General features: G+C 34.9%; 1 protein-coding gene across 11 annotated transcripts in view; it reads right to left on the reverse strand.

Annotated features, from left to right (window-relative positions):
- Positions 1-24,461, reverse strand: part of ANKRD28 (ankyrin repeat domain 28) — a 202,071-nt gene that overhangs the window by 120,936 nt on the left and 56,674 nt on the right. For 6 of the 11 annotated variants that reach the window (XM_032869753.1, XM_032869748.1, XM_032869752.1 and 3 more), the window contains one exon: positions 299-382. In XM_032869753.1, the coding sequence (XP_032725644.1) occupies positions 299-312 (14 nt within the window). In that variant the 5' untranslated portion in view covers positions 313-382. Of the gene's footprint in view, positions 1-298; positions 383-1,130; positions 1,148-1,507; positions 2,261-3,043; positions 3,323-24,461 lie in introns of those variants that run through there. The other 5 variants (XM_032869756.1, XM_032869747.1, XM_032869751.1 and 2 more) reach the window with 5 other exon arrangements.

A 24,461-nucleotide genomic window follows, 5' to 3' on the forward strand; every position in this document is an offset into this window, starting at 1 on the left:
ACAGGGAAGGTATATGGATATTCAGGGTATTTTTTCAGCTTTTCTGTGGAAAATTTCCCAAGTAAAAAGCTGGCAAATAAAGAACCCTCACAGGCTCCTAGTTCTCATGTGTTACACTCTTTATCCTGAATGTATGTCTAGCCCCTTTCTTTTGAGGCAATTACCTCAAGACCCTTCTGCCTTCATTTAAAACAACAGTTACAGAACTGTGTTATGCCTTTTTAACGGAATCACAACTCTAAGAAACAGTTTTTATACGTAGATTTAAAGGCCAGTGTCAATGAATTAATTGTTTTACCTGAAAGTTAACATCTTCTTTCTTAAATATTAGTGCCCGAACTTCATCAGGATCTCCATTAAATATAGCTTGCACCAGTGATGGCTAAAATACAAGAAAGCAATAAAAATATTAATCACACTGTATGGATGATTCTAAAGGTATTTACACATAACTTTTAAACCTAAAATTTTTCTTCTCTTTAGGAACAATAATCAATTTGGTTTCTGACTTTAACCAAAACTTTCATTAAGTCAAATCATATGAAAATACAGGATTCTCCCCTGAATTAAAAAGGCCTAATTTTAAAAAATCAATTCAGTATGACCAAAATTAGGAAGATAATAAGCCCAATCAAACTTTATTTTTTGTGAGAAGTCTTTTGTTTATATATGTGTGTATACATATGGTAAAAACAAAGTGTCTTCCAAATACAAGTGTGACATCTCAACATCTACTTGTGGAACATAACTTGTCAAACAAGCCATTCCTAGGCCACACTGAGGCCCATGAAGGCAGGCCTCTTCGGAAATTTCCATTTGGGGCATTAAATAACTTGCGTGGGTTAGCATTACATGTTACACAGATAAAAATCCAAGAAAGAAAATCTAGCAATTGTTTAAAATCACTACAATCCAAAGACCAAAAAATATCATATACCTAAAAAACACGAAGAGGCAAACACATGTGTATCTAAATATAACAATTTCTTAACAACAGTTTCTCTCTGATAAGGTATCATATTATACCAGTCAAACAGAAACCAATTGACAACATTAAAAGTAAGGTTAAGGATGAAGTCTAATTCTTTTTCATATAAAAGTGCTAAATGTAAATACATAAAATTCATTACAGAAAAGGCTGTGCCTCGGTACTGCTAGCAGGAGCTTTCCTAAAACATACAGTTCCTCATTCTTGTTACAACAGTTTTTGAAACCACAAAATGAAAACAGAAACGTGGTTGCCAGAACAAGCCCCAAGTTTTCTTAAAAAAAGTCTTTTCAAGAGAGTAAGAGATAGTAAAGTCTGAAATGTTATCTAAACATCTGAAGAAGTAAAAATCAGAAATGGGTGCATTTTATACCCAAGTAATACTGTATCATATTTACATACTTATATTGCTTTAGGTTTTTAATGAAACTAGCGGAAACCAACTTGTTTATTCTTAAAAGATAAAATTTATCCTACTAGTTCAGTAGAAGACAGTAAACATAAACTCTCATATCTTACCAATACACTTCCGGAAGGTGGTGAATGTAGGGATTTATTTTCCTGTGGCAATTTAGAAATGAATGCAGGAGATTCATCTTCTACCTCCTCCAAAACAACAATACACACTCGACTCATTCGCTCTTTTAAAATACTAAATCCCAAGCTATGTGATAAAAGTCACAGTTGGAAGAGCACAAGTAGTTTTTCCTCCTCTTCTGTACAATACTTAGGATCATTCTCTGAATAGCGTAGCTGGTTTTTTAAAGTTAATAAGTACTATCAGAAAAACTGAGGTTTAAAAGTATGACTACATAACATAACTTCCTAAAAACAACAAAACTCTACTATCTTTTGCTGGGTTACTGTAATACTTAAAAGAAATTTCACACTAACATGTCAATAACTAAAACGAAGTCCAGTACAAGCTCATTTAAAAATATTTTTCCCCTACCAAAATAGTCATAATGCTCTCTGTCTCACAGAAATTTACTTGCATAAAAAGATCATTGTTTGGGGTGACAACACCACACAATACAAAATGAAATGAGAAACAATTACTGTGACAGAGATGATTACAGTTATACCCACTCTTGTCTGCAAGGTCATATAGTAACGAGTAGCTGATTTGCTTGTAATTGGAAAAAAAAATCCCACTATTCTGTTTCCACTTCTAACTTGTCTTCATTTCTTCAGCTTCTGGTTATTGCAGATACTATCCAGAAAAAATAATCTACAGCTCAGCACAAATTCTTAAAATGAAGCTCAGAGGTTGACAATTTTTTGTGTTTGGGAAGGAAAAAACAACAACAACACTCTGCATTAATAGCAAAGCTGCAGTACATTTACATGCGATGAGTCAGACCACAAGAGACAATAGGGCTCTTGGTACTAGAATACTGCTTGATTAATCCAGATATCCCATATAATAGAAGAAACACAGATAGCTTTATTCCCATCGATAGCACAAGCAAGGCAGAGCATTCATTCTTTCTCCATCAGGCAGTTGTCTGTGGCTGCTCCAGCAAAAGGGTACAGCACCAGGCAGAAATAGTGTTAGCAGAAGATCCTAATGGAACAGGCAGGCTGTGAAGGAATTAGAAGGCATCTGAGCTCAAATTACTGCTTCAGGCTTTTCATTTAAAAAAAAAAAGAGAGAGAGAGAAAAGCCCAGTAGTTTATCATTCCAGTATTTCCTTTGATCTCCACATGAATACAGCTTCCATTAAATAGTCTTCATTCACAGGAAAAAACAGCAGACTGTGCATCTTCTTTGAGCCAACTATTTTATTCAGTCATCTGCTCTGTGCCAATATAGTTTCCTTCCACTATAAAAACCGCTACAGTTATCCTTTTCAGTAGATTTCAGATGCTTTCCGTTCCTCAGATGATCTTGCAAAACACCACTGATACCTCCAATGAGTAGGTCCTTAAAAAATATCTACGGAACCTCAGGATCGGCCCCACAGAAGCATTCCAACTGAGCAACAGTCTGAATAGCAAAGACTGCAGAACCGCAGGATGAAATGCCTAGTAATGCTCACATGTTACACTTACCAGAGATCTGAGCTACTGCTCGGGATGTAACTTCCTCTAGCAGGAGAAAAAAATAGTGCATTTGGACAGCCTTCACAATTAGAAGGTTCATGCCAGTTCTGTGACTAATCCAGATCAAACTGAAAAATTCTATAACTGAAAAATGAGTGCGCTTTTAACATTTTCCACTAAAAGCCACAAGGAAATCTGGTGTACTGCCTCTGCTGACTAACACTGGTTTTAGCAAGTAAACAATTCCAAACAGCTTAACTGCTTTCGTATGTTACAATACAGCAAATGTTTAACCCTATAATGACAGCTGCAATAAGAATGTCTGCAGTGAGCCCATAAAAGGGAGATGAAGGAGTATTTAAGAGACTATAAAAACACAAATCTAAGATTTTATTCAGGTTTTTTACCAAGATCATTTTTTAATAAAGCAGATGTATTTATTTTCAAAAATGCAAAGAAGTTCAAACAAAGAAATTTAAAATTCACTAACAATTTCTAGGTTGTTGAATTTAATCTATCAGGTCATATATTTAAATGGAAAAAATAAACATTTCAAAATGTAAAAATCCTAGCTCAAAACTTCTATGGATCATCTAAATTTCATTGAAGAAATTAAATAATTCTACCTTCCATCTGGAAATGGAATAAGCCTTAAAATCTGTTAAATAGCTACATAAAACTATTGTTTAAAGTCCTTAGCATTAATTTTCTATACGTCAAAAAAGCACAGGATAACATCAAGAAAGCAAAGATTCTCCTTCCTCTATAAAATTAATTTCCCTAAAGCTATAAATCAGGTGTCAAAAACAACCAATTTATAGTTGTATTTCCCCTTCTTTCCCTATTTACTAAACAAGTCAGATATTTCCCAACAAAAAATTACATGAAAATACCGTGGTTTCACTTCAATCTTTGTTCTTTCTCCTATCAACTAGCATTTTTATTCATAAATGAAATATTTTTGAACATTTATGACGAGCTGTTGTACACTCTCATTTAATAAAATAACCTTATGGTTCCATGTAATTAAGAGGAAAAACACAGATGCAAAAATTAAGTATTTTATCCAAAGGCATATAAATTAGTAAAGTTGTGCCTAATTCCAAACACATTGCTCTTTCAAATCTATTCTGCTTCCACTGAGTGTACATACTTATATATGTAGCCCCCAACCTTCCACTCTCAAGATCTTTGCAACCTATAATACTAAATACTAGACTGTGTAAGTAATCTTTTTTTTTTTTTTAAAGATTTTATTTATTTGACAGGCAGAGATCACAAGCAGGCAGAGAGGCAGGCAGAGAGGCAGGCAGAGAGAGAGAGAGAGGGAAGCAGGCTCCCCGCTGAGCAGAGAGCCTGATGCGGGGCTTGATCCCAGGACCCTGGGATCATGACCTGAGCCGAAGGCAGAGGCTTTAACCCACTGAGCCACCCAGGCGCCCCTGTATAAGTAATCTTAAAAGACCAGTAACCTATAATGGCTGTGAGAAGTTCAGGTAACAAAGGAATATACTATTTATGACCATAATATTCCTAAACGAGTTATTTTAAAATGGGTTATTTCAGGACTAGTGTTATCATATGTGTGTAAGCCAATTTACTTACCAAAACATTAAAAAAAAAAGCATGAAATAGATAATATAAGAATGCCAGAATTTAAGAACAAAAAACATTAAATGTCAATCTATGAAAAAACCTATAATCCTAATATAACTGTATCAAGATACTAAAATATGCTAACAATTCACAGAGTTGTATTTTAAAACCAAATTAAATATATGAAAATATTTTGACATACAAAATGATGTTAACTATCTCCACATGGCTAAATCAAAAATATCATCTTGATATGTGAAACATGTGAAAATGAAACCACTATGGTAATAGTATCTTCTATTCTATCTTCAGCATTGTTGGTTTCTTTTCCCCACCCCAAACAAAATCTCTTTTTATATAGGCAATTTTAACTTGTTCCAAAGTATCTAGTATATAAATTCACCTACTTAAATAGGTACATCCTGTCTCTTGTTCTACATCAACTTCCACACACAGGTTTTTCCTGGCCAGAGCACAAGCTCCTTGAAGGCAGGGACTACGTTTTTATATACACCATGCACGCATAAACATTTCCCTTCCACTTTATTCCACTTACAAACAATTTCATTGAAAAGAATTCCAGTATGTCACAAGACTCTGGAACTGAGTGGCAAAATTATAAAACACAACAGGGAATTCATATATATATGAATACATATATATTAAGAGTATACATAGGGGTGCCTGGGAGGTGTAGTCACTTAGCTTCTGACTCTTGGTTTCAGCTCAGATAATTATCTCAGGGTCCTGAGATTAAGTCTTATAACAGCTCACACTCGGCCTGGAGTTTGCTTGAGAGTCTCTCTCCCTCTTCCTCTGCCCCTCTTGATCATATTCTCTCTTTCTAAAATAAGTAATTTTTTTTAAAAGAGTATATATATTATGCACACACATACACACACACTTTAATCAGAAAACACATGAGGCACTAAAGTGCAGTAAAGTGAGTTTTGTACTTTTAAGTAGGTAAGCAACTTAACATGCAGAAGTTGACAGGATATAAAACAATGATAGAGGATGACAGCTAAAATTAAGGCCTCAGGAGTCCGCCTACCCTGGAATTCAAATTCTGATTCCATAATTGATTAGCTGTGTCCTTAGGCAAGGCAAATTCCTGGAGCCTAGATTGTTTTACACTTATAAGAATAATAATCTCCAGAGATTTTTATCTAGGAGAAATACAGTAATAGCACCGTGGTTGACTGAGAACATAGGCTTTGTAGCCAAACCGACTGTGTTCTAATCTGGCTTCCCACTAATCTAACTATAACCTTGAGCAAGTTACTTAAACTCTCTGTGTCTCATTTCAACATTTATTAAAAGACATTTACAAAATCTAGCTTGAAATAAAATGAAGACAGTCTTACTATGATGGATATTTAGGATAATAGAATGATATCCCCTGTGAGGGCAGTGGTAAATAGAGGACTACTGATGATTTCTCTCCCCAGTGGTGAGGTAATTCAGACCGGTGTCAGAGACTGCAATTCAGTTGCTAACTACAGCACCCCTCCCCAACCCCACCCCAGGTTTTCAGGCCTCTTAATGGACTGCTATAAATTTGTCATAACACTCCAATAACCAAATTAATTATTACTGAAGTTACCGAAGGGAGGAAGCAGTAAACTTAGGCAAGAAGTAGGACTAGGGGTTTTACCATACTTCTGCGTTCACTGTATTTTACAGTCTAAGGGAAGAGAAAGGGTAAAGATTACTGGCCCATGATAGCCTATATAATCAAGAACAGATTAAAAAAAAAGATAAATACTTCATTATTTTTTATTATTTAAGCTAACAACACCATATAGCACTGTTTTATACCTTCTACTGAATAAGAACAGGCCCCTAATCTCAAGGAATTTATATCTTAAAGGAAAAGGAGATGGTCAATAACTACTTAAGAAATTAAGAATGTACAAAGTATATATGATGAAAAATTAATTGACAAAGATTGTGCAAACTTACGTTCAAAACAATTTTTTTTTCCAGCTGAACAATGGCAAAGGGATGTGATTTTTTTTTTCTTGAGGCACTTACTTTTTAGGACAAATTAGACTTAATTTTTAATAAGCCAACAAATTTAAACTCTGACAACTTCATAATCCTTCCATTCTTTGTGCTAAAACATATCCTATCAACAGCTTACTCCTATTCTTCACAGAATCATGTAACAGTAAAGCTGGTTTAAACCTTTAATGTTAAGATATTAAACGTCCTGATTTTTTTTTTAGGTTCCTAATTTTGTTACACCAGAATTTCTTTTCCTGACACAAATCATATTTTCTTTCTTATAGATTCAATCCAAAGCTCATCGAATCCATGCTCCTCCATATTGATCTGTGACCTTCATACTGATTATCACAGAAAAGGAATTTTACTCAGGCTGTATAAAGTGGCTACTCTCTGAGTATTAAAAAATAAAAAGCTTGTGGTGAAAGATGGTAAGGAAGTGGGTTTAAATAATGTTTTGAAACATTTCTCATAGTTCAAGAATCCTGAACAATCTTCTTGAGCTAGGCTTCATCTGCTCATATACTTTAGAAAAAGTCCTATGAACAGATTTAAAAGAAAATGGGGCAGAAGAACAGAGAGGGGAAAAAATTTTTAAATAGCTATTCTTTAAGGTTACTGGTCACGTTTCCCTGTTCTTAGTACAGCCACCGAAAAATGACATTACATATTTTTAAAATGCTGAATTCAAAATCCTTATTAACACATGCAAATTAATTCTCTGCACATAATGTATTTACAAACTAGGCTATTTTTTTAAATGTTTACCCACCCATACTTCCAAAATGGCTGACAACCACTGTTATCCAATGATCTCAAGCAGTTTGATCCCACTGGTATGTTATAATGGTAATAACAAATTGTTAACCCTTTATAACAATATAACTAATATAACTAATATACATTAATGTATATTGTTAACATATATTAATAATACCTATTATTACTCTGAAGTGTTCTTTACAAAGACCCATCCATATTCTGCATCCATTCTTCCCACCTTCCATTCAACTAGAACATTTAATTTTTAGGCAAGTTCAGAGCCTCACAGAACAAAGTCTACGCTTCTCAGCCTCCCTTATACCTGGAAGCCACAAGACAAAGTTCTGACCAGCATTTTAAGTAGAGATGTTAGTGGTTTCCTATTCCTACAAAGACAAATGGTATATCCACCCTGCTTCCTGGAACATGGATGACTCGCCACCATCCTAATCCAAACGAGGACCAGAATCTAGGGTGGTAGAAGAGTATGCTAGAGGGGATCGGGTCCCTTCAGGACTCTGTGGGACAGAATTGCCATAAAACCCCTAAACTGCCCACTTCCCAACACTTGTATTACAGAGAAACAGAAATTCTACCTCAAGTCAATCTGATTTTGAGTCTCTTATCTTTTACTCAGACTGCAAGCTAACACTAAATGATAACCTTACTCTTCCTTCAGTCATCAATCAGCGATCCACATTTTAGTACAGTATACTTAAATTTTCAAAAAATAAAATGGATTATAAACATTAACTGTAACAAACTGCAATAGAAACAAGCAGAAAACAGCTTAAGGAACAATTCTGCTATATTACTGGGTAAGCAAAAAAAAATCAGTGGAGGGAGAAGGAAACAAATATTTATCACAAATATTCTCACTGTGGGGTGCAACTGTTGATTTTGGCTCAGGTCATGATCTTAGGGTTGTGGGATTGGGACCTGTGTCGGCTCCATGCCCTTGCCTGCTGCTCTCTCTCGATAAATAAATAAAATCTTAAAAAAATATATTCTCACTGAATCCTCATCACTTTTTATGGGTACTACTACCCAAGTTGTATATGAGAAGTGGAGGCTCAGTAACATCCAGTCAGTCAATGACTCATCTGTTCATCTACACTTATTCATCATCGACTATGTCCCAGGCTTTCTGTTATGCTAAGGAAACAAGATTATAAATAAACTGTCAATCCTTATTCTAACAGAGCTTACACAGTAATAAATATTACAAAATTGCAAACTGCGATATACTATAGAAGAAAAAAATTTCTTGGGGGGAAAAACCCAGAAGAAGGTCCCTGTGGCTGCAGCAAACAACCATGAGGAACAGTAACAGATGTAGGGGGGAGAAATAACTCAAAGACTATAAAGGGTTTTGTAAGCCAAATTATAAAGTTGGTATTTTCTAAGTGACTCAAAAGTCATTAGAAATTTTTAAGCAAGACAATCATCATGATGTGCTTTACAAAGATTATGGGGCTTCAGTGTAGGGAACAGAAGCCAAAGGACTAGTTAGGAGACTGTTGCAATAATCCCAAAATTAAGTAATTTGAACTAGGATGTTAGATATGTAAATGCAAAGTATGAGATATATTTTAGGAAAGCGAATTACAGGATATGCTATTAGATGGGCTGTAGGGGTAAGGAAGAAGATGGTAATCACAAGCAACTCCCAGCTTTTTTACATAAGCAACTAGTGCTTACAAGAGCTTAAGAAATCTAGGCCTTCTTCAGTTTCCAAATAAACTAAAATGAGGTAATATGAGTTGTTGTATCATATCCAAGGACCCTTCAGGCTCTACATCCTTTCTAAATCTGTATCCTGACATCTACTCTCATGATTTGAAAATGAAGTGTTAAGAATCCTGAACTTGTCTAATTCTAAGATGAGTATTAAAAAATTCCTACAGGATGGTGAGACTTGGTTCCATCCCACTCAAAATTCACTACACTGAAATAATCTAAAAACCTTTTGGCAAGAATACCTGATTTTAAAAACATTTAAAATTATAACAACAACTGATTCAACAAATATTTCATATTAACATTTCCACTCTACTATACACACACCAAGAGATTATGAAATGTCATATATCATCTCCACCTTCAAAGACCTTATGCAACCCAATGATTTCCTGGATATTACACCAAAAACACAGGCAACAAAGGCAAACAGAAACACATGGGACTACATCAAACTAAAAAGCTTCTGCACAGGAAAGGAGAATATCAACAAAATGAAAACACAACCAATGGAATGGGAAAAAATGTCTGTAATCTATATATGTCCAATAACAGATTAATACCCAAAATCTATAAGGAACTCATATGACTCAATAAAAACAAACAAACAAAAACCCAATCAACCAACGACACAAACAAATACCCAAACAAATAAATAACCTTATTTTTAAAAATAGGCAAAGGACCTAAATAAATATTTTTCTAGAAAAGACATACAATTGGCCACAGGTACATGAAAAGGTGTTCTACTCACTAATCATTAGGGAAATGCAAAGCAAAATCACAATGAGTCTTCATCTCACACCTGATAGGATGACTAGGATCAAAAAGACAAGAGAAAACACGTTGGCAAAGATGTTGAGAAAAGAGAATGCTTATACATTCTTGGTTGAATGTAAACTGGTAGAGCCACCATGGAAAAAAGTATGAAGATTCCTCAAAAAGTTAAATATCTGGGTATATATCCAAAGAAAATGAAATCAGTATCTCAAAGAGCCGTCTACACCCCCAAGTTCATTGTGACATTAACTAAGACAAGAAACAGAAACAACCTGTTTGTCAACAGATGGATCAAAAAAAATATGCTATATGTTTATAAAATGGAGTATTATTCAGTCATAAAAATGAAGGATCCTGCCATTGCCAACAACATGGATGAACCTAGAGGATATTTATGTTAATAAGCATAAATAAACCAGACACAAAAAGACAAATACTGTATTATTCCACTTACATGTGGAATCTAAAAAATTGAACTCAGAGAAACAGAGTAGAATGGGGATTGCCAAGGGCATGGGGGTAAGGGAAATGGGAAGACTTAGTCAGAGGGTACAAACTTTCAGTTTAAAGAACAGTAACTTTGGGGGATCTATACACAGACAGGATGGCTACAGTTAAGAGTACTGAGCTATGTACTTTAAATCTGCTAAGAGTAAACATTATGTTCTTACCGCAAAAAAAAAAAAAAAAAAAGGTAACTATGAGAGTGACAGATGTGTTAATTAACACACTTGTAGCTTGATAGCAGTAATCATTTCACAATGGCTATGTACTTCAAATCATCACATTGTACACCTTAAATAATACAATTTTTACTAGTCAATTATACCTCAGTAAAGCAGGGGAAGAAGACCTTATGCAGCCTAAATGAGGCATACAAGAAAAATTATCCAATATAAGGTAAGAACAAAAAAGAGAATAAAGGGCAGTATATACAGAAGACCTAAATTAGAGCTACAAGACAAACCTGCTACTAATTAAATTAGAGGTAAGAGTACAGCATATAAATTTATTAATTGTAACTGGTATATAAAGATATCTTGTAACTGTCCATTCTCTTAAAAAACGATGGCTTTTATAAAGTTATACATAATCTTCCCTGTTGCTACTCTTTCCTCTGATTTATTCAAAGAGTGCTTTCTCAAACCAATGGCCAACTAGTCAGAATATCTAATATTAAAACTTTCTCTTGATGATCACATTTCTCAGAAAATGGCTGAAACCATTTTATTTATTAGGTTTATTTAACATTAAAACTATTTATAATGACAGAGTAATAGTTTAATTACCCAAAGTGTAGATAAGTGCCATACAACAGAAATTAAAAACTAGCCACGTAAGAAATTTAACATTTTCTAGGTAAACACTTTAAAATGGTGGAACAAAAGGTAAAATTATAATATTTTATGTAATCAAATATATCACAAATATTATTTCAGCTTGTAGTCAATACAGAATTAATGGATATTTTACATTCTTTTACTGTCTTCAAATTTTGTTTGTATTTTATACTTAAGCATATCTCAATATGAACATTAAATTTTCATTAGAAATAATAGATTTGTATTTAGATCTCAAGAAATTTACAACAGAGGATGTAAATACGTGTGCTTGAGTTGTTGCAAACATATTTTAAAGTTCCAATAACTAAATCAAGTATTTTTAGAATTTAGATAAAACTAAATCAAGAATTCAGTTCCTCAGTTACATTAGCTAGCCATATGTATCTTGCTAGTGACAATCATTACACAACACTGGTTTAGATCTATAAATACTAACTTTTTAAAAGTTTAACTGTTCACCTACATTACTGTCTAAAGGAAAAGAACAAAATTTAGATTTTTATGATGGTTCAGAGTAAGTAATATGAATATACAATGTTCCACAGTAAAATAGTCAAAACAGGAGCTATCAGCCTTACCTGACTTTTCCTATTTTTTTTTTTTTTTAAGATTTATTTATTTGGCAGAGAAAGAGAGACAGAGAGAGAGTGGGAACACATGCAGGGGGAGCAGGAAAGGGAGAAGCAGGCTTCCCGTTGAGCAGGGGGCCCGATGTGGGCCTCAATCCCAGGACCCTGGGATCATGACCTGAGCTGAAGGCAGATGCTTAACAACTGAGCCACCCAGGCACCCAAAACATTTCTATCATAACTTGAAAGACTCACTGTCTTTCTTTTACCTTTTGTCTCTTCCCTGAAAACACACAAATATCTAATTTAACCACAATATTAACCCTGGTTTGAGGGCAATATTATTTTTGTATGAAACAAAGCACATCAATTTTATAGGTGCCATTTCTTCCGTATTCAGAGGCTTCTTCACATATATTAAGGTCCATATAGAATTCCTTAAGTTGACGTTAACCAAAATTGACTTAGCTGTCAGAACATTACTTCATTTCTCTTGGCACCTTCATTTTACTGTTGAAGCAAGTTAAAGAGATTAAATGATTTTTACAGTTGTTTTCAGTTCTAGCGTTTTATGACTTACTGTCCTGTTTCTGAGAAAAATAGGTTGACTCATGAAAAGAAGGTACCAAAAGTAGTGGTAGCGACCATAGATTAGATTTCTTCAATAAATACAATCCTGAGAAAAGAATAAACTAGGCAATATTTAACCCAAAAAAGGTTACAGAAGAAAAGGCAATGATCAAGATAAACATGTTGAAGGCTAAAGAACTCTTTTCAAAAGAACACTAACCAACAGAATAAGAATGAATAGATTAAAAAACAAAAACAAAAACAAAACAAAACAAAAACCAAGTTCCAACTATATCCTGTCTCCAAGAGATGCACTTTAAGATTTTATTTATTTATTTGTCAGAGAGAGAGAGAGAGAGCACATCAGGGAGAGCAGTAGGCAGAGGGAGATGCAGGCTCCCTGATGAGCAAGAAGCTAGATGTGGAACTGGATCCCAGAACCCTGAGATCATGACCTGAGCTGAAGGCTCTTAACCAACTGAGCCACTGAGGTGTCCCAACAAGAGACTCACTTTAGACTTAAGGGCACATGCAGGCTGAAAGTGAAGGGATGGAAAAGATATGCTGGATGGAGAAGATATGCTATGCAAATGTTAACAAAAAAGGAGCAGGGCGGCTAAACGTGTATCAGACAAAATAGACCTTAAGTCAAAAACTGTCATGTGAGGCAAAGGACATTATATAAGGACAAAACTACAGAGATGTAACAATTATAAATATACACACACACAACATCAGAGCATCTAAATATATGAAGCAAATACTGACAAACTGAAAGGAGAACTTGACAGCAATATAATAATAACAGTAGCAGACTTCAATATCCCACTTTTAGTAATGGATAGAATATTGAAACAGCTAATCAACTAGGAAACAGTGGCTTGAACAATATAGACTAAAGAGACCTAAAAGAAACATACAGAACATCCCGCCCAGCAGTAGCAGAATATACACTGTCCTCAAGCACACCCAGGACATTCTCCAGGATAGATGACATCTTAGGTCACAAAACAAATTTTGACAAATTTAAGAGTGAAATCATACCAAATATCTTTTCTGACCAAAACAGAATGAAACTAGTAATCCACAGCAAAAGGAATACTGGAAAAGTAATAAATATATGGAAATTAAACAACACACTCTTGAACAACCAAAAGATCAAAGAAAGAATCAAAACAGAAGTATCTCAGTATCTTGAGACAAAAACGAAAAGACAATATACCAAAACTTACGGGATGTAGCAGAAGCAGTACTAAGAGGGAAGTTTACTAAGATAAACACCTACATTAAAAACGAAAGATCTCAAATAACCTAACTTTACACCTCAAGGAGTTATAAAAAGAACAAATAAGCCCGAAGTTAGCGTAAGGAAGAAAATAATACAGATTAAAGCACAACTAAAGAAAATAGAATAGAAAAAAAAAAAATCAACAAAACTGAGTCAGCTGTTTGAAAATATTAAACTGATAAAACTTTAGCTAGACTAAGAAAGAGAACTCAAATGAAATAAAAAATGAAAGAGGAGATATTATAACTGATGTCATGGGAAGGGGGAGAATAAGAGACTACTGTGAACAATTACAATGCCAAGCAACTGAGCAATATAAAATAAACAGATAAATTCCGAGAAACATACAACCTACCAAAGACTAAACCACGAACAGAAAAAGATTGAATCAGTAATCAAAAATCTCCAACAAAGAAAAGCCCAGGACCAAATGGCTTTACTGGTAAATTCTAGCAAACATTTAAAAAAGTAATGCCAATCCTCAAACTCTTCCAAAGAAGACTGAAAAGGAAGGAACACGTCTGAACTAATTTTATGGACCAGCATTATCCTGATATCAAAACCAGAGAAAAACACAACAAAAAAATAAAATTTCAGGTGAACAAAGAATTCCTGACGAACATAAACACAAAAATTGTCAACAAAGTACTAGCAAATCAAATTCAACAGTACACTGAAAGTATCATACATGGGGCGCCTGGGTAGCTCAGTGGGTTAAGGATCTGCCTTCGCTCAGGTTGGCTCAGGTCAACATCCCAGGGTCCTGGGATTGAGTCCCACAGCAGGCTCCTTGCTCAGCAGAGAGTCCCACATCAGCTCCCTGACCCTCCCCTTGCTCAGGGCTCTTGCTCTCTGTCAAATAATAAAATTTTAAAAAATAAATAGGTAAGTAAAAGATCATACATTATGGCAAAATGGGACTTATGCCTGACATGCACCATAGATCATTACACAGAAATCAATTAATGTAATAAAACACACAAACACACACACACACAAAACATGATCATCTCAATAGATAGAGAAAAAACATCTGAAAAAATTCAACACCCTTTCATGATAAAAACTTGTAACAAACTAGGAGTAGAAGGAAATTATACAGGCCATATATGAAAAGCCTACACATTCAGTAATGAAAAACTGAAAGCTTTTCCTCTACAATTAAGAACATTGCCCAGATGTTCACTTTCACTACTTCCATTTAATGAAGTACTAGATTTCCTAGCTAGATGAGGCAAGAAAAAGAAATAAATGACACACAAATAAGAAAAAAGTAAAAAAAAATAAATATGAAGACATGATCTCATTATGTACAAAACCCTCAAGACTCCACAAAAAAATCTTAGAATTAATTCAGTAAAGGTGCAGGATATAAAATCAACCAAATCATTTGCATTTCTATACACTACGAATAAACTAAGTGAAAAGGAAATTCAAAAAATAACCTCATTTACAATAGCATCATAAACAATAAAATACTAGTAATAAACTTAACCAATGAGGTAAAAGACTTGTGCATTAAAAAACTGCAAAACACTAGGGCACCTGTGTGGCTCAGTGGGTTATTAAGGCCTCTGCCTTCAGCTCAGGTCATGATCCCAGGGTCCTGGGATCGAGCCCCAAATTGGGCTTTCTGCTCAGCAGGGAGCCTGCTTCCCTTACTCTCTCTGTCTGCCTCTCCGTCTACTCATAATCTCTGTCAAATAAATAAATAAAATCTTAAAAAAAAAATTAGAAAACACTGATGAAAGAAATAAAAATGACATAAATAAATGGAAACATATTTTGTGTTCATGAATTAGAAGACTTAGTATCACCAAAAAGGGGTAACTGCATGATGGACATTAAGGAGGGTACACAATGCATTGAGCATTGGATATTATAGAAGACTGATGAATCACTGAACTCTGCCTCTGAAACTAATAATACATTATATGTTAATTAACTGAATTTACATTTTAAAAAAATTTAGAAAGTAAAACCTAATGCTGAAAAAATATTTTAAAAAGATTAAAAAGGGGGAATAACTGAAAAATAAAAGAGGAAATTTCACAGATGCAGAAAAAGGGGAATTCTAGTATGGAGGTGGAAAATTACCTTGAGTTATGAAGAGAAGATCTCTGTCTTCTGAAAAAGGAAAGAAGGGTTGATGTGGGTAAGGCAAGTGGAAGAGAAAGTATGAAGTTGAAAAGGACTAAGTGTGAGTGTGTAGCAGTTGAAAGTAATGGGTCATGGGATCTGGACTGGATAACAAAAATACAGACGTGAAGGTAGTACAAGAAAAAAACTGTGGGATGTGGATATTGGAGTATGTGGTTAGAGCCAAGTGGAGAGGATTACTAGTGTGGAAGCTGTGACATTGTGAAATATGATACATAAAATGTCATCTACAAAGAAATGAAATCATGTAGATGACTGATAGAACTCTGATCCAGATGTAGAAGGTTGGAGTGAGATTCGCCAGACAATAGCAACAAACAACAAGAAGAGTCACCTAGCCAGAGGGCATGTGCCTCAAAAGAAGGAAGATTTTTTTATAGTTAGTTAGACAAGTAACATTTTAATAGCTATAGTGGATGACTAGAAGAATGCTGACTCTCTTCCTCTCCTTCCTTCACACACACATGTGCACGCACTTACACACACACACACGCACGCACACAGAGGCATTCCCAAGATACATATGACCTATGGAGAATCATGTACTTATGAAAACATAAAATTTCAGTCAAGATAGGAGATGGAATGGGTTTCCCGGAAAGAGTATAAATTCAAGAGTTACATGTGAGAACTTAAGGTGTAAATCAACATTAAAATGACTTTTTAGATTTGAGTTTTAAAAAGAAATAATTATTTCCTTCAAAAGCATACAAGCAAAAAAAAAATTAATAAGCCAAATATAACAATGTAGATAGTTTTCTAAAATACACTCAATACACCAAAACTAAGGGAAAAGGGGGAGGAAAACATTCTGTTGTCAAGCATGTAGTACTACATTTATGCAGTATTTTAAAAATTTGGATTATTTTCTTCATAATATTGATTACCTCAAGAAGTAGTTTAAAATTACGCAAAAGTATTCATCATTTAGACTGAATTGAAGGCCAGACTGAAGTAGCTATTTAAGCTGCATTATTTTTAAATATCCTACATGATTGGTCTCTTATTAGTATAATTCTTATTGGGATTTACGTTAATTAGCAGAATCTCTGGCATATGACTTATGTCCTGCCAGACCAGGATAAATACATTCTCTGAAATATAATTTTACATTATTATTTATGTAAATTATCTCTGAGCAACTGCGTCAAAGACAACTTAGGTTCAGTGTTACAAATTAGAATGTAAAATTTTTAAACAGGCTGAACTTCTTTCTTAAAAAAAAAAGAAACAACTGAGGAGAGGTTATTTACAAATCATTCTGGTTTCTACAACATGGTAACACTAGGATAAATGTAGTATCAAGTTACTGCACTTTAAAAACGGGGGGAAATTTTCAATTTAAAAATAAGTTGCTATGGTTACCCCATGTTTACCTTTATAAACAGTAATTACATGAGACATCCAAGGGAATCCCACAAAGTGCAGTAAAATCAGTAACTGAAGTGTACACTAGTTATTTCACATACAAATTAGGACCACATACATCACTTCCCTTTCAAAGCAGCTATCATTTGGGAAATACTAAAGAAAATGATTCACATCTTTCTAAACTATAGAAGGTGGAGACAAAAATACTGAAACTGGTAACTATTTTAAAGTCCAAGTAATGACTCAGATAATTAGAACATTTTTCATATTCTTCAGCTCCCTTTATTAAAGAGTGCTATCTAAAATTTTAGAGAACAGCTTCTATTGTTAAAAAAAGGAAAGGGTGTTTCTAATGTGTACCAGGCATGGAATTTTTTGCATAAATAAATTTTCATGCCCTTGATAAACCTATAAAAAAGCCATGCTTATAACTTCATGTTACTCCAGAGTAAAACAAGGTCAATTCCTTTAGATGTAGTCAATATTCAACTTCTTAAATAGAAAGAAGGGGCCCCTGTCAAAACTGGTAATTGGCTCATTCTTCACTAACTGGGTAATTAAATCTTTATCAGTTATTGCAGTACAGAAATGTTTTTGTCTGTTTTGTTCACAATCAGAACATTTAGTATGTGAGAATACTCATGAAGCTTTGGACTTGAGTATGATTCTAATGTGATCTTAAAATTATGAGACTCATCATTACGCCTTAATGGGCCTCCCACAAAGTGTCTCCTGTTCTGTACAGCAGACTTTCAAGTATGTTTGTTCTTTAACATTAGGGCTATCCTAAACTAAAATAAAACAGCACATTACACTCAACTGGCTTACACAATAAAGAGACTTATCATAAACAACAAGAAGTGAAATTAATGTAGCTCTGAGGTACCTGACTGACCCTAAGCTCCAGCTGAGTCTTCTCTGTCAGACTCAGTATGGACCTTAGGGATAATTCCGGTCATAGTCACAGATATCTGCCATACTTCAAGGCATCCTATCAGACACATACTGTTGCCCAGCAGAAAAGGAAGTTTCTTGCTGTATGTCCCTTTTTAGGTAGGAAAAGGACTTTTCTAGAAGCTCCCTAAACTGACTTTTCCTGACATATGACCAGTTTTGGCTCTTATGTTCCTTCTTAAATCACTACAAGGCAGAGTAGAATTACTTTGATTAGCTTACACTAATAAGGACTTCCCCAAATCAAGTAGGAGAGGACTGAGCCTCCAAATAAAACTGGGGACCTCAAGGAAGGAAGTGGGTAATGACTGGTGAGTAGGCAACCAAAAGTACATGATGATTTACATGGAAAACTGAATCTTGGCATTTTATTTCAAAAGTTCACTTTTTCCACCTTTACTAATGTCGCACAACACACTAGTTCTAGATGATACCGAAGGCTCTAGAGATTTATTTTTAAAAGGGGAAAAAAGCAGGGGCACCTGGGTGGCTCAGTGGGTTAAGACTCCGCCTTCGGCTCTAGTCATGATCCCAGGGTCCTGGGATCGAGCCCCACATCAGGCTCTCTGCTCTGTGGGGAGCCTGCTTCCTCCTCTCTCTCTGCCTGCCTCTCTGCCTACTTGTGAGCTCTGTCAAATAAATAAATAGAATCTTTAAAAAAAAAAAAAAAAAAAAAGGAGGGGGAGAATCAGTTATCAGTACCTTATCTTAAAAGAGACTGAAGATAATCACTTTTTAAGTGTCATTGACAAAACAGTATATTTTAGAATATGAAATAGTAAAATTACACTTCCGTTTTGACCAATTAAAATGGAATTTTTATCTCAAAAAATGCTTCCTATTCATCTCACTTTTCTCCTCTAGGAAAAGTACATTATTTCCTAGACATAGGTCAAACCACATCTAAAGTAATGAGACTAGAATATACTCAAAGCCAGAACGATAGTGGATCTAAAAACCATCTGTGTCAATGAAGGGACGCCTAGGTCTCAGTCACTTAAGCATCTGCCTTTGGCTCAGATCATGATTCCGGGGTCCTGGGACGAAGTCCTGCATCAGGCTCCCTGCTCAGCGAGGAACCTGCTTCTGCCTCTGCCTGCCACTCCCCCTGCTTGTCTCTCTCTCTCGGACAAATAAATAAAATCTTAAGGAAAAAAAAAAAGTGTCAATGAAGTTGCAGGTATTTTGTCTGAAAAGGAGTCAGAGAGACTATGACAGCTTTAAAATATTTGAAGTGATATCATTATAAAGAGATACCAAATTGTATAGGTCTAGAGATAAGAACTAGATCAATGAATAACAACAAGTAGCAAGATAAAATCTAATTCAATGTAAGATGGTAGCTTTATCTAGCAATACTATATTATGTGAAGATGGAACAAGATTGGCTGCTCATACAGGGCTGGGATAAACATCCCAGGTAATGTGAATACCCACAATGATTCTATGCACTTTATGTGTACTCAGTTGTAACAACATGACTGCAAGGTATTTCTACTCTGAATTTCACAGATAAAAATCTGAGCTGGAGAAGTTAAACACTGGAAATCAGCTGGCTGACAAGTGGAGAAAAATGGGCCCTAACCCAGGACCATCTGTCTCCAAAGCCTAGCTCTTCCTACAAATCACATATCTAAGAGAAGTTAAATTATCTGTTAAAGCAAATGGGATTTCTGAGCTGGTGAGAACCAAATAGCAAGTGATTTGAAGTCCCTGGTTTCTAAGATGCCAGAAATGAAAAGTATTATTCCCTTCTATTTGTATCAGTACTTCCTAGTTTGAGAATGCTCTCACATCTATTCTCACACTGCTTTCTCACAGCTGTGCTTTGAGGTAAGCAAGTTGGGGAGGCACTATTTCTTGGCATTTAACCTCAGAGAGAAAGATGAATTCTTCCAACTTCTTTCTGGTTTACCTTTAAACATCTTCAGGTTTCCTCTCTGAGCCTTCATTCACTCAGTAGTCACTTACTAAACACTTCTTACATGCCAGGTACCATACCTCAGTGACTCTGCAGTCACTGGGAAGGGGCTTATAGTCACAGAAGAAATGGTAAGTTTATTCAAAATTATTTGTCTTTTTATAAACTTTATCAATCCTAATTCCATTATCACTTTGATTTATCCCTTATTGCTGTCTTTATCCCTTCGTCTTCACCTACACAAAACTTCTCTGCTTCCTTAACGAGCTACCCTTCCATTTTCTACTTGTTTCACCCTGCTGCAATCTGACTTCCATACTCACCATTCAATTGAAACTGGTCTAAGGTCACCAATGGTAATTATTGCAAAATCTTCATTTTTTTTTCAAATTACTCTACAATACTGGATACCAATGATCTTTATTAAAACTCTCTTCCATAAAATTTTCACCTATATTTCTAAACCTTCTCTTTTTGTCCCTTCTACATGGCTTTTCTTCCACCATTCATACTTAAATATGGGCTTTTCTTTCAGCCCACTTTTCTGTCTACAACCTCTTCCTGGACAATCTCATCTATATCTATAGTGTCAGCCATCACATGTGATAACTTACAAGTCTTTATTTCCAGTCTTAACCTTCAGATACAATTTTCAAATGCACAATGAGCCATTTAACCTGCATATTCCAGATTATCTTTGACTCATTATGTAAAAAATCAACTTACCATGTGTAGTCCACTGCCCCAGAGTATTCTTTTTCTAAACCTCCCAGGTTGATTAAGAGTAAGAGCATCACCATATATACAAAAGCCCAGAACACAAAGAATTATCTAGAAGCCTACCCTTACTTCATCTCCCACTTCTCATTAGTCACCTACTTGTAGGCATTTTACCTAAAACCTCCTGAACTTCCTTTCTTCATAGCAATCTACTTCAGACCCACTTCAGTCCCTACCCAAGTTAACAAAACCACCTCTTAACTGATCTCTCAATTCTTGCTCTCCTTTTTCACCAATTCTATCTATCCCTGTAGTAAATATATATTCTTTCACAAGAATCCCTTCCTTTTAGGAGTTCAGCTGGTCCCAAGATATATAAGAGACTCAGGACTGGCCAGAGTACCACTTCCTCCTAGTCACATGTCTAATTCAGGGATGAACAAATGATCGAGTCAGACAAGGTCTTCCTCAGGACTTTGCTTTCCTGCCAAAGCTATCAGGAAAAGATACTTTCTTTTCTTTTAGGATTATAAGTAAGGACAATGTAAGCTAAACTGCCTATATGAGAGGTAAAAAAGGGACAAAAATTTAAAAGGGTGGGGGGTTGGTGGGAAATCTATTGTCACCAAATCCTAGATCTAGTTCACCTGACAATCCTACTACTGCTGGCCAACACATTTCCTTTCGCATTTAAGTCATTTTGAGTTGGGATTTCTGACATTGTAACCAAGACTCTTCATTAATAATTCTCTTTATCACCAATTACTTTCTAAATCATAGATAAAATTTTACTTGCCTTTTATTTAGTCAACTAAGTTTTATTAAAGTACACTCTATTAAAGACCACCACTACCTTGTCTTTAAGTTTCACATCTATAAATGTACTTGTCACGATTTAAATGTACCATGCGGTTTCCTGCAGCTGTGCCTCTGAATATGATGCTGCCCCTGCCGAGAATGTTCCCTTCCTACTTATCAACAAAATATATAATAGGGCTGCATTAAATTAAGGGTGGGAAATCAGACAGGGGCTAAATCATGAAGGGCCTTGAATGCCACATTAAATTATAAACATTTTAACCTACAGAAAAATGAGGAAACCACTAAAAAGTTTTAAGTCAAAGAGTGACATAATCAGATTTGCATCTTGGAAGCCTCATTGTGGATGCAATATAAAAGATGGCCTAAAAATGAGGTGATACTAAAGACAGAAAACAATAGCAGGCTTCTCTACTGGATGCAACTGTCCAAGCCAGAGACCATGAGGGATGATAAAATGAGTAAACTGGAACTTTTCTAGGGAAAAAAGTTTGCCAACTGCTGTCAGTAGCATTCATTGGTAAGTCTTCCAAGTTTTTAAGCTAGTGAAAGTGAGGCCTACAAAACTCTGCGTATCATGATTTTACTCAAGCATCATTTATAACAAAACATTAAAAAAACTAAATGTTGAACAATAAAATGATTTAAAATATAGCATATATTACAATAAAATTGAATGATACTTAAAGTTTATTTATTTATTTCAGAGAGAGCGAGCGAGAGACAGAGAGCATAAGTGGGGGAGGGGGGAGCACAGGGAGAAAGACAAGCAGACTCCCTGCCTAGCAAGGAGCCAGATGCAGAGCACGATCCCAGGACCCTGGGACTATGACCCAAGCCAAAGGCAGCCACTTAACCAACTAAGCTGCCAAGGGACCCCAAACGAGTATTTAGAAACAAAATTTTTAAAGAACTTCCCAAAAATGGGACAAATAATACTTACAAAAGTATTAAATGGAAACCTACAATATATAAAATAGGATTCTAATTATGTTAAATAATGATCAGAAGGATTTTTTTTTTTTTAAGCAACGACAGATTAGTTAACTCAGTGGCAGGATTATGGGTATTGTATTCTTTCCTTGCAACGTGTACATATATATTTTTTCTGAGTAACATTACCACTTAGTCATGATGCTTACTTGCTGAACTCAAGCACTACTTTAGAGCTAAGAAAAATAAGTTCTATGAGGGTTAAATGACAGAAGTTCACATTCCAATAAATAATAAAATTTATTTTTTTGAAGATTTTATTTATTTGTCAAGAGAAAGAAAGAGAACACAAGCAGGGAGGCAGGGCAGAGGGAGAAGCAGATCCCCTGCTGAGCAGGGAGCCCAACAAGGAGCCCCATCACAGGACCTGAGACTACAACCTGAGCCAAAGGCAGATGCCCCAGTAATAAAATTTAGGACCAAAATCTGCATACTGCCTAGGTGAAGCTTCACTGTTAAGAAGCAAACCTATCAAGCCAAAGCCATTTAGCAGTTCCATACCCACAGCTCCAAAGACTAGAACAGCCGGGCACTGAATCCAGAGCAAAGAAACGGAGACTTGAAACTTGCTCTGGTATACATGCCTTCCAATTCACTCCTCAAAAGCTATCTATCATATAGCTACTGAAGAGCAGAATACAAGAAGGGATAATTTCAGATACTTGGTTTTTATAACTTTGTTTTCATATAAATAATCCTTTAAAGAATAGAAAAGGAAACAACAGACTGAATTGGACAAAAAAGGTCTCAGAGTAAGGTTTAGAGACACTCATGTTCTAGAGTTGGTGCTTACTTTGCTTTTTAAATATTTTAAAATATAAGTGAATGCTTCATTACTTAAGATTATTATTTCCTTGAATTGAGATCTCTCTATGGCCTTGTTACAATCGCAATAAACTCAAGTTTTGTTTGTTACAATCCTAAATAAACCCAAATTGCCCAAGCAGGGTAACCATCAGAAAGTCCCTTGTCAACTAACAAAAGAGAGTTTGAATATAGTATTCGTGAAATAAAAGGCTTTGATAGATGGCTACTAGGTAGAAGAAAGATGATCATCAAAAATAATTTTAAAAGCCTGAGCTATCTGTATGTGTGTGTGTTTTGTGTGTGTGTGTATTACAAATCGAGAAATGGGTTTATTTAGATGCCATTTAAATTTAGATGCCATTTAAATTATAGAACTGCATAAAAAAATCAAAACATCTAAAATGTTTCTAAGGTGGTAAACTGAAGACTATTAGAAAACACGGTCAGGTATAGCTCTTACCTGTTTCTTTCATATGAAAGAATTTCTTTTTGAAAATAATTACAGTATATATTATGTCACAAATAATGGTTATGTTTAACTATATGTTTAACCTACTGTCACTATCAAATTTTAATTTCATTGTTCTTTATTACAAATTTTAAAATGTTCCTTATGTAAGTAAATTTAGACAGTCTGCAGAAACCAATGCAAAGGCACCATCCAGTGGTAAAAGATGAAAATTACAATTTATACAATGATCACATAGCAAAACTAGTTAAATTTTGACCCTGCATTACCAGGAAAAGAAAAAATATATGATACTGATGGTGTCTGCTATTTGTTACCATTTTTCCAATCATATCTTATCCTTACTATATTAAGTCTGACATTCTTTTCTTTTTCTATTTGGCATACCCATTATTCAAATCTTTGATTGAATTAGGAGTATTTCAAGACTCATCCAAAGCTTTTATTGAACCAATGGTTAAAAAAAAGATTGATTGATTTCAAAATTTTTTAAAGATTTTATTGTTTTTTTTAAGATTTTATTTATTTGACAGACAGAGATCAGACGTAGGCAGA

The sequence above is a fragment of the Lontra canadensis genome, unplaced genomic scaffold, assembly GCF_010015895.1.
Source record: "Lontra canadensis isolate GAN:19392208 unplaced genomic scaffold, GSC_riverotter_1.0 scaffold38, whole genome shotgun sequence".
Lineage (NCBI taxonomy): Eukaryota > Metazoa > Chordata > Mammalia > Carnivora > Mustelidae > Lontra > Lontra canadensis.